Raw genomic sequence first — 9,700 nt, 5'->3', positions numbered from 1 at the left:
CTAGCCTTCTCTCTCTTTCTCTCTAGCCTTCTCTCTCTCTCTCTCTAGCCTTCTCTCTCTCTCTCTCTAGCCTTCTCTCTCTCTCTCTCTCTAGCCTTCTCTCTCTCTCTCTCTAGCCTTCTCTCTCTCTCTCTCTAGCCGTCTCTCTCTCTAGCCGTCTCTCTCTCTCTAGCCGTCTCTCTCTCCATCTCCATCTCTACAGACTCTCTCTGTTCTCTCTCTCTAGCCGTCTCTCTCTCTAGCCTTCTCTCTCTCTCTAGCCTTCTCTCTCTTTCTCCCTAGCCTTCTCTCTCTCTCTAGCCTTCTCTCTCTCTCTAGCCTTCTCTCTCTCTCTAGCCTTCTCTCTCTCTCTAGCCTTCTCTCTCTCTAGCCTTCTCTCTCTCTCTCTAGCCTTCTCTCTCTAGCCTTCTCTCTCTCTAGAATTCTCTATTTTTAGCCTTCTCTAGCCTTCACTCTCTCTCTAACCTTCTCTCGCTCTTTCTAGCCCTCTCGCTCTCTCTCTAGTCTTCTCTATCTCCCTCCCTCTCTCTCTAGCCTTCTTTCTCTCTCTCTAGCCTTCTTTCTCTCTCTCTAGCTGCCTCTCTCTCTCTCTCTAGCCGCCTCTCTCTCTCTCTCTCTAGCCGCCTCTCTCTCTCTCTCTCTAGCCGCCTCTCTCTCTCTCTCTCGCCGCCTCTCTCTCTCGCCGCCTCTCTCTCTCGCCGCCTCTCTCTCTCGCCGCCTCTCTCTCTCTCTCTCTCTCTAGCCGCCTCTCAGTTTCCCATAAATGTTCAGTGAAAATATAGATTGAGGTTATTTCATTTTCTTTTGGCGGTATAAAGGCAGCTGAAAGCAATAAGTATGAAACGATTAAATAGTTTCCTGTGCATGTTTATTTTAAAGTATATAAATATATGACCCTACACTGCACTCTTTGCATTATCATGATATCATTGTTAGCTGTATTTGTGTATGTAGTCGACAGAGAGAAAGCCTATCAGTAAAGTATAGTACCCAGTCAGCTATTACTATGGAGGGAGAGAGGGGGGACTCGGGTGTGTTCGCGGTGTATATTGATAGTAAAATACTTGTATCTTTAAACATTCAGCATTGAGTCCGATAAATATATTTACCAGTCCGATAAATATATATTACCAGTCAGATATATATATATACTACCAGAGCCGTATTCCAGAGGGAGCAGAGAGAGTGTTCAGACTGATGAGGTGCAGTGTCTGGGAGGTCTGGAACTGTAGCTACAAAGCAAAGAGAAAAAGAAAGAGAGAGATAAAATAAACCAGATTGACCAGAGAGATATGCCCTGATGGACTGGTAGGTCATATTCTGATAACTTTCTACATTTCTCCAGGGGAAATTTTCTTTAAAAAGCAGGCTATGACTGAATCGTCTCCTTGCTCACAAGGTTTCTGTGGTAATAGAGAATTTCATGTTCTCAGTAACCAATAGAGCATTGATCTTCTTGTTTGTTTAACCACAGTATGCGCTAACTGTAGCAGGATGAACATACAAAAAAAGAGGCTAAGATTACATTTTCATATTGATAATTATCCAGAAACATGACTTTCTTCATGTGGATCACCTTCACTCTACTATATTTGAACCTTTTTCCTCTTATTGTCTTAAGTCTTACCGTAGTGACAGAAGGACAAATCCAACAGATATAACACCAGTAAAATGTAAACTGACCAAGGAATCACTACCAATGCACTTCCTGTAATCTGTGCAATCGGGGACAAACAAACAAACAAAAACATGCAATCTCGTTTGGCCGGAAAACATTTGGCTGTGACATTTACTAAACGAGAGCAGATGAGTGGAGCAGAGTTGTATATCCAGGCTAACCTTTAGCTTGTTGAATATGTTGATGAAATTAGCCTCATGCCCTGGTGCTACGTGTTTATGCAGTAGAGCTCAGAAGCAATGAGCGCTCAGGGCAGATGCTGCACGATGGAAGCATAGGGTGGCTCTCTATATTCATCAGTTGGCGAGGCGCTCTGCTATAGTTCAGGTTTGCATAATGGAAACAGGAGTTAAACATGACTCTGCTGTTTGGCCACTTCAGTTTCAGGTGACATTAATGTCCCAGTTCAATATAATTAAGTTTTGCTTGTGTAAAGTAAGTACAGCTTTTATGTAAACTACGTACGCTTCATCTGCTTTATATAACTGTACTGTATGAGATGACATTATAACGTTCCAGGAAATTATTTTGTTACTTCATTGTAAATTGTATGAAAGCTACCAACATCCTTAACCACACACAAACAACCACACACACACCTACCCACAGATCACCTGGCCTCAGTACTGTACGGGTGCATGTGTGTATATGATGTGATACCTGTGAGAAGACGTGTATGTGTCCTGTTCCCACTGCTCTGGTAGATCAGGCTGTGTGTGTGTGTCTGTGTGTGTCTCAGTGAGGGGTCGGAACAGGGCAGGTGCTGGGGACAGGTCCCTGCCGGCTCATGGTCCAATCACTAATTAGGTTGAGGGTCTTTGTTCCTCCACCATGGGAAAGGCTCCTCTTCACAGCTCCCTAACCCCTCTCTCTCCCCTTCCTAACCCTTCTCTAACCCCTCTCCTTACCCTGCCTAACCCCTCTCTCTACGCTCCCTATCCCCTCTCTCTTCCCTCCCTAACCCCTTTATAGACCCTGCCTAACCCCTCTATAGACCCTCCCTCACCCCTCTATATACCAACCATGACCCCACGTTTTACCTTCCAAACACATTTCTTTACCCTCCCTAACCCCTCGCTCTACCCTCCCTAACCCCTCTCTACACCAACCCTAACCTCTCTCTACACCAACCCTAACCCCTCTCTCTACACCAACCCTAACCTCTCTCTACACCAACCCTAACCCCTCTCTCTACACCAACCCTAATCCCTCTCTACCAACCCTAACCCCTCGCTCTACCCTCCCTAACCTCTCTCTACACCAACCCTAACCCCTCTCTCTACACCAACCCTAACCCCTCTCTCTACACCAACCCTAACCTCTCTCTACACCAACCCTAACCCCTCTCTCTACACCAACCATAATCCCTCTCTCTACCAACCCTAACCCCTCGCTCTACCCTCCCTAACCTTTCTCTACACCAACCCTAACCCCTCTCTCTACACCAACCCTAACCCCTCTCTCTACCAACCCTAACCCCTCTCTCTACCAACCCTAACCCCTCTCTCTATACCAACCCTAACCCCTCTCTCTACACCAACCCTAACCCCTCTCTCTACACCAACCCTAACCCCTCTCTCTACACCAACCCTAAACCCTCTCTCTACACCAACCCTAACCCCTCTCTCTACACCAACCCTAACCCCTCTCTCTACCCTCCCTAACCCCTCTCTCTACCAACCCTAACCCCTCTCTCTACCAACCCTAACCCCTCTCTCTACACCAACCCTAACCCCTCTCTCTACACCAACCTTAACCCCTCTCTACACCAACCCTAACCCCTCTCTACACCAACTCTAACCCCTCTCTACACCTACCCTAACCCCTCTCTCTACACCAACCCCTCTCTCTACACCAACCCCAACCCCTCTCTCTAAACCAACCCTAACCCCTCTCTCTACACCAACCCCTCTCTCTACCAACCCTAACCCCTCTCTCTACACCAACCCTAACCCCTCTCTTTACCAACTCTAACCCCTCTCTCTACCAACCCTAACCCCTCTCTTACCCTCCCCAACCCCTCTCTTACCCTCCCCAACCCCTCTCTTACCCTCCCCAACCCCTCTCTTACCCTCCCCAACCCCTCTCTTACCCTCCCCAACCCCTCTCTTACCCTCCCCAACCCCTCTCTTTACCCTCCCCAACCCCTCTCTTTACCCTCCCCAACCCCTCTCTTTACCCTCCCTAACCCCTCTCTTTACCCTCCCTAACCCCTCTCTTTACCCTCCCTAACCCCTCTCTTTACCCTCCCTAACCCCTCTTTACCCTCCCTAACCCCTCTCTTTACCCTCCCTAACCCCTCTCTTTACCCTCCCTAACCCCTCTCTTTACCCTCCCTAACCCCTCTCTTTACCCTCCCTAGCCCCTCTCTTTACCCTCCCTAACCCCTCTCTTTACCCTCCCTAACCCTTCTCTTTACCCTGCTTCTCCTCTCTCCTGTGTACCAGTATTCTTTCTCTCTGCTCCAAGAATCCAGCTCGTTCCGTCCAGACATTAGTATTTACAGTAGGGGACATTACAGAGACTATTCACTGTGGTTAAAGGGCCTGCTCCTCTGGAAATGGTCAGACAGCTAAACACCTTGCTGAGGACAGACACACACATTTGAACCGCAACTAAGCACCTTGCCAAAGGCATAGGGATAAACCACGATTTATCAATTTTGACAGTTTAAAATGGCATTGTAGTGTGTTCACTGCTTGTTTTCTAAGCTTTACAAATCAATTTGATCTATTAGGGTACATCAGTATGGCTTGTGGTGTTGTGAGGCAGGTTGGAGCGTGCCCACATGATGCTCTGACCTCTGGCTAGGTGGTGACATCAGCTCACCTGCTGCCCACCTACTCTCCCTACAACTACAGCTTATTATCTCTTAAACAACAGTGTGACTTCACTGGTTTAACTCTCACTATAATCACCACAAAAACAACAGCTGGACTGAAGTCTTTTCACCAGCAGAGTGACTCGGGGCCAGAGAGAAACTCATGCAGGCACGCGTCTCCAGATGAACTACTAATCAGAGATGACTTCTGTTGTCTTCCATGCGAACACAGTTAACACACATAGAGCCCACACAATACACACCCAATACCAACCTATTTGATACAATATTAACACAATACACACCCAATACCAACCTATTTGATACAATACTAACATAATATAGACACAATGCCAAAACAATGCCAGGCACATCCTCTCCACTTCCCCTCCTAATCCTGCCAGACAGATGGTTAGAGTACAAACACACACACACAAACACTTACAAACACACACTGCTTCTTTCACTACAAACAGGTCAATCACATAAAAAAGCTTAAATTAACTCAAATGTATTGCTAGAAGTTTTCTTAGTCTAGTATGCAGTTCTGCAGGGAGGGACATTGCTAGAAAGCTCATAAAGAAAGTATAAATGAAGTTTAAAACCTATAGATGTGAATGTTTGATACTATTGATGTATGTAGTGTGCCTTCTTTTTCCAGCAGCACTCATGACTATTCTGTCTTTACACATGTTACCCTAGCACAGTTTCTTCTCATAAACATAGAGTTTGAAATGGAATCCGATGGGAATATCTGTTCCCTATAGAGTCTGCTGCTCAGAATATCCATCCACATCATAAAAATAGCATAGCACAGACACCCAGAGAGAGAGAGAAATAAATGGATTGAGAGAGAGGGGGGGACCCAAAGAGACCCACCTAGAGAGAAGATTAAGTTACCCAATTCTCTCTGCTACTAATCCAGGCTTTTCCCGGCACTGGCTGGAGCGCTGGAGGCAGAGAGTCAGATACAACCACAGCCAGCTATGGGGGGTTGGGTGGCGGGGCGGATATTCACAAGGATGAGGTGGGGGTGGTGGGGGGGGGGGCAGAGAAGGGTGGGGTATAAATACCTGCAGTAGACAGGCGTGCGTCACTCAGGTGGGCTCACAGGGAGGCCAGGGAGGAACACAGAGCAGATACTGGCCAGGTGACAGACACATAGGAAGCAGAAGGAGAGGGGACCAGCCAAGCACAGCAGCTTTTACCTGTCCAGGGAAGAAACGACAAGAGGTCAGCACCTGAGAACAGCTAAGTGCAGGGAAGGTCAATCTTCCTGATCCTATCCAGGTGAGAAGGAGGTCGTGAGATCATCGTGATGTCGTGCCAGGCGTTCAGCGCGGACTCCTTCACCACCCTGGCAGGAGACTCCCTGCCCCTTCTCATGCACCACGCCTCCGTGGCAGACTGCCTGCCCTCCTCCGCCTCCACACACACACACAACATGGTGTCCGCAGGTAACCTCTCACGCCGACCCCTAACCCCTGATAACACATTCTTTCTATCCCTCTCAACCATTTCCAGTCTTCTAACAGTTGTGCTGGGTCCTGCTCTCTGTGGTGTAACTGTGTTAGAGGCTGTCTTTTTGCTGTGTGTGTGGGTGGATATTAGCAGAGCTGTTATAGCTGAACCCTGAAGATCTCTCTTAGATGTTTCTAGATAGAACATCTCCAGCTCTTGGCCTTGGAGAGATTCCATAGAGGTGGATAGAGTTGTGTGTGTGTAGAGAGCGTAGGTTGGGTGTTTGTGTGACCCCCACTGCTATCCAGGCTGCAGACTGGATGTATTAACTAACACCCTCACACTGGCACGCAATTGTGTACACACATGCACAAGTAGCAGGTAGCCTAGCATTTAGAGCGTTGGGCCAGTAACCGACAGTTTTCTAGTTTGAATCCCTGAGCCGACAAGGTGAAAAATTGGTCGATGTGCCCTTGAGCAAGGCACTTAACCCGAACTGCTCCAGGGTCGCGTTGGCAGACATTGGCCGTGACTTATCTCTCCGAAGGGGGTCTCAGGGAGAGTTGGGATATGGAAAAAACACATGAAATAGCACCCACGAAATTATTATTATTATTATTACACGCACACACATCTTACTTTACAGCTGAAGATGAAGATTTTGGACTGCATCTGAACATTGTCTCAGTTTCGTAAAAGATTCACAGTTTCTCCCTGCTGTGTCTGTCTGTAGAGAAATAGGACAGTAGGAGTGTTATTAGCCTGTCCAGTTTGAGAGCTAAATTAACCGTCCACATTCGCCACGAGAAATGACTTCACCAGAAGAACACACCTGCTAACTGAAGTTCAATATTCTGTCCATCGTCATTGGAAAGGAACCTACACTATAGCTAATTCAACACTACAGCTTCTACAACAAAGAATGTAAATCAACCACCATTCTATTGCTATCACTCAATACAGTTTTTTCCACATGCAGGTGCACCCATGGACAATTACACAAGTACAGCAAAAAGCCATGTCTAAACTGATCCAAGGTCTCTCTCCCTCGTTCCCCCTCACCCTCTCTCCAGTCCCGTCAGGTCTATCTCTCCTCCAGTCCTCCAAGCGTTCCCACATGCACCTCTCCACCTCCACCCTTAGCAACGCCCTCAGCAACGGTCCTCCCGGCCTGCACTACCCTGTCACACCCTGTCACTATAGCAACCAACAGACCACTTACGGCATGATGGCAGGTCAGTGATGATGGTGGTTGTGATGATGATGATGGTTGTGGTGGGGATGGTGATGGTGGTGGGGATGCTGCTGATGATAAAGGTTTCCTCCCTAGCTCAGGAGATGCTGTCTGCCAGTATATCTCAGACCAGAATCCTGCAGACCTGCAGCGTCCCGCACCCCAACATGGTCAACGGAGCAAACACACTGCAAGGTACGCACACACACACACAAACACCCTTCATACAGCTACACTCCCCTCTACTGGCTGTAGCTGGTATCACAGTTGATGTTTCTCCATCTATTTAGGTTCATTGGCCCCTTGTCTGTATAAGTTTCCAGAGCATGGTCTGGGTGGGGGGTCGTGCTCTCTGAGCCACAGTTTCCCCCCACTGCCCCCTGCCGTGCTGTCTGAGGAGCCACCCCTGGGGGGCACTAAGGACCTCCGCCTTAGGAGCCGGCCACCAGATGATCCCCCCGGCATGGACTCACCGCAGATACGAGAGCTGGAGAAGTTTGCCAACGACTTCAAACTCCGCAGGATCAAACTGGGTGAGTTAGATAGCTACTGTCTTTCTGTTCTGAACTGTTTAAAAAAGTTACACATGCACACCCACAATGTAATGGCTGACTGTGTGTGTGTGTGTGTCTGTTTCAAAGGGTACACCCAAACTAACGTTGGAGAGGCTCTGGCTGCGGTGCATGGCTCAGAGTTCAGCCAGACAACCATCTGTCGCTTTGAGAACCTGCAGCTGAGCTTCAAGAACGCCTGCACGTTAAAGGCCATCCTGGCCAAGTGGCTGGACGAAGCAGAGCAGGCCGGGGGTGAGTGGACAACCATGATCTTACCCTGGGAGAGAGGGACAGCCATGACCTTAAAGTAATGAATGAGTAAGCATGTGACCTTAATGTTGTTCTTTCCACAGCTCTGTTTAATGAGAAAATGGGCATGAATGAGCGTAAGAGGAAAAGAAGAACCACTATCAGGTAACTACCCTCGCAATTTTCTCCTATGCATCACATACCTACAACATATTTTTCCATCAGGTAACTAACTACACATTACAATTACAGAGATGGTTGAAAGTGGTTTGATCAAACACCACCTCCCTCTTTAAAACACTGCATCCCTCTCCTCCTGTAGTCTGGGGGCTAAGGAGGCATTGGAGCGTAGTTTCGGGGAGAAGATCAAGCCCTCATCTCAGGAGATCGTCCGTATGGCCGAGGGGCTACACCTGGAGAAGGAGGTGGTCCGGGTCTGGTTCTGTAACCGTCGGCAACGAGAGAAACGGGTCAAGACCAGCCTTCACCACAGCTCCTACCTGACCAAGGACAGTCCTACCTATAGATAACCCTAACCCCTATCTGTCCCCCAATGCCATAAAACCTTGAGTTCGGGTGTGACCTCATTCTTTCATTGGACTAAAAGCCTTTTGATCTTCAAGTGCCTGCAGCCTAATACTATTTCTCCCAGAAGTGTCTGGTCGTTGTAAAAACAAATGACTCTAATACATTCCCATGTGTCTTTATCATGATCTATTTATCTCAAATGTAATATATAAACTGAATGATTATGAATGTGAACATTAATTTATTGACAGATTTGTGTTTTCAAGTCAGAGACATCTTCAACCCAGAGAGAGAGCGAGAACTATATAGAGACATTCTCAGACATTTTGATATGTAAGAAATCAAAACGTCCCAGTTGCACGTGTCATCTTTCATACGTACTGATTTCATGATGCGTTTCCCATGAATAAATACATACAAACCAACAGTGTGGTGAGGACAGGAGATGATTTAAGTGATGAATATACAAGCACCTGTGTCCCTGTAGCATACTGGGGACATTATACTGCATCAGTGTAGAGCTGGGCTCAAAAGCAGGCCAGAAGTGCCAGTTATCCTCTTACAATCAATCATTCAGTACAGGGTAGATGTATACAAATAAAAATAGAGTGAAAAAAATATGATTTAATGAAACATTTAACAGATGCAATTAATGAATTCATGGATTGTGCACTGACATGCATTTAATGTAATGATTTGTTGATTCATTTATTAAGCAGTTGGTGTTTCTGAGAGCCCAATAAAAGGGAGCTGAGCACCCTGCATTGTATGACAGTGACATTATTCCCTGATTTATTGACGTGTTTCTGTGAATACAAACATCCAGCCCACTAGTCAACATGTGCATACTGTGCTAAACTCACCCGGTCATTATAACTGTAGAGTGGCTCCTGTCTTACAGCTGTCTGGTGGAGGAACCTCTGAATTCATCTCCATAGCCCCTTCCCCAAGGATCCATTCACTCTCCCATGTCTTCATTTGGATGTACTGGGAGAGCAGAACTGTAGGAATCTAGACAGTAATCTCAATAGGACAGGCATGAAATAAGGATAAGATTAGAAGTGTTCATGTTCTGTGGTCTGAGAAAAGGTGGGATGCACTGTGGCACTACTGATACTGAGGTCCCTACATAATGAGCTCTATATGCTAATTCACAGCCTGTGGTATATGGCTGC

The 9,700-nt window shown here is 47.1% G+C and overlaps 1 protein-coding gene across 3 annotated transcripts; it reads left to right on the top strand.

The window, feature by feature from the left end:
• The first annotated feature begins 1,168 nt into the window (after window positions 1–1,168).
• Window positions 1,169–9,287, top strand: pou1f1 (POU class 1 homeobox 1). 3 transcript variants are annotated; one of them, XM_064976575.1, is made up of 8 exons: window positions 1,169–1,308; window positions 5,790–5,956; window positions 7,034–7,195; window positions 7,291–7,389; window positions 7,485–7,727; window positions 7,836–8,000; window positions 8,102–8,162; window positions 8,320–9,287. In XM_064976575.1, the coding sequence occupies exons 2-8, from the start codon at window positions 5,818–5,820 to the stop codon at window positions 8,525–8,527; spliced, it is 1,077 nt and encodes a 358-aa protein (XP_064832647.1). In that variant the 5' UTR covers window positions 1,169–1,308; window positions 5,790–5,817; the 3' UTR covers window positions 8,528–9,287. The 3 variants fall into 3 exon arrangements, with proteins under 3 accessions (XP_064832647.1, XP_064832648.1, XP_064832646.1); XM_064976576.1 differs by lacking the exon at window positions 5,790–5,956; XM_064976574.1 differs by lacking the exon at window positions 1,169–1,308 and having other exon boundaries at window positions 5,594–5,956.
• Window positions 9,288–9,700: the final 413 nt, after the last annotated feature.

Source organism: Oncorhynchus masou, chromosome 10 (genome assembly GCF_036934945.1).
Source record: "Oncorhynchus masou masou isolate Uvic2021 chromosome 10, UVic_Omas_1.1, whole genome shotgun sequence".
NCBI classification, from domain to species: domain Eukaryota; kingdom Metazoa; phylum Chordata; class Actinopteri; order Salmoniformes; family Salmonidae; genus Oncorhynchus; species Oncorhynchus masou.
Note: the sequence above shows the minus strand (reverse complement) of the source record. Positions and strands in the feature narration are given on the sequence as shown.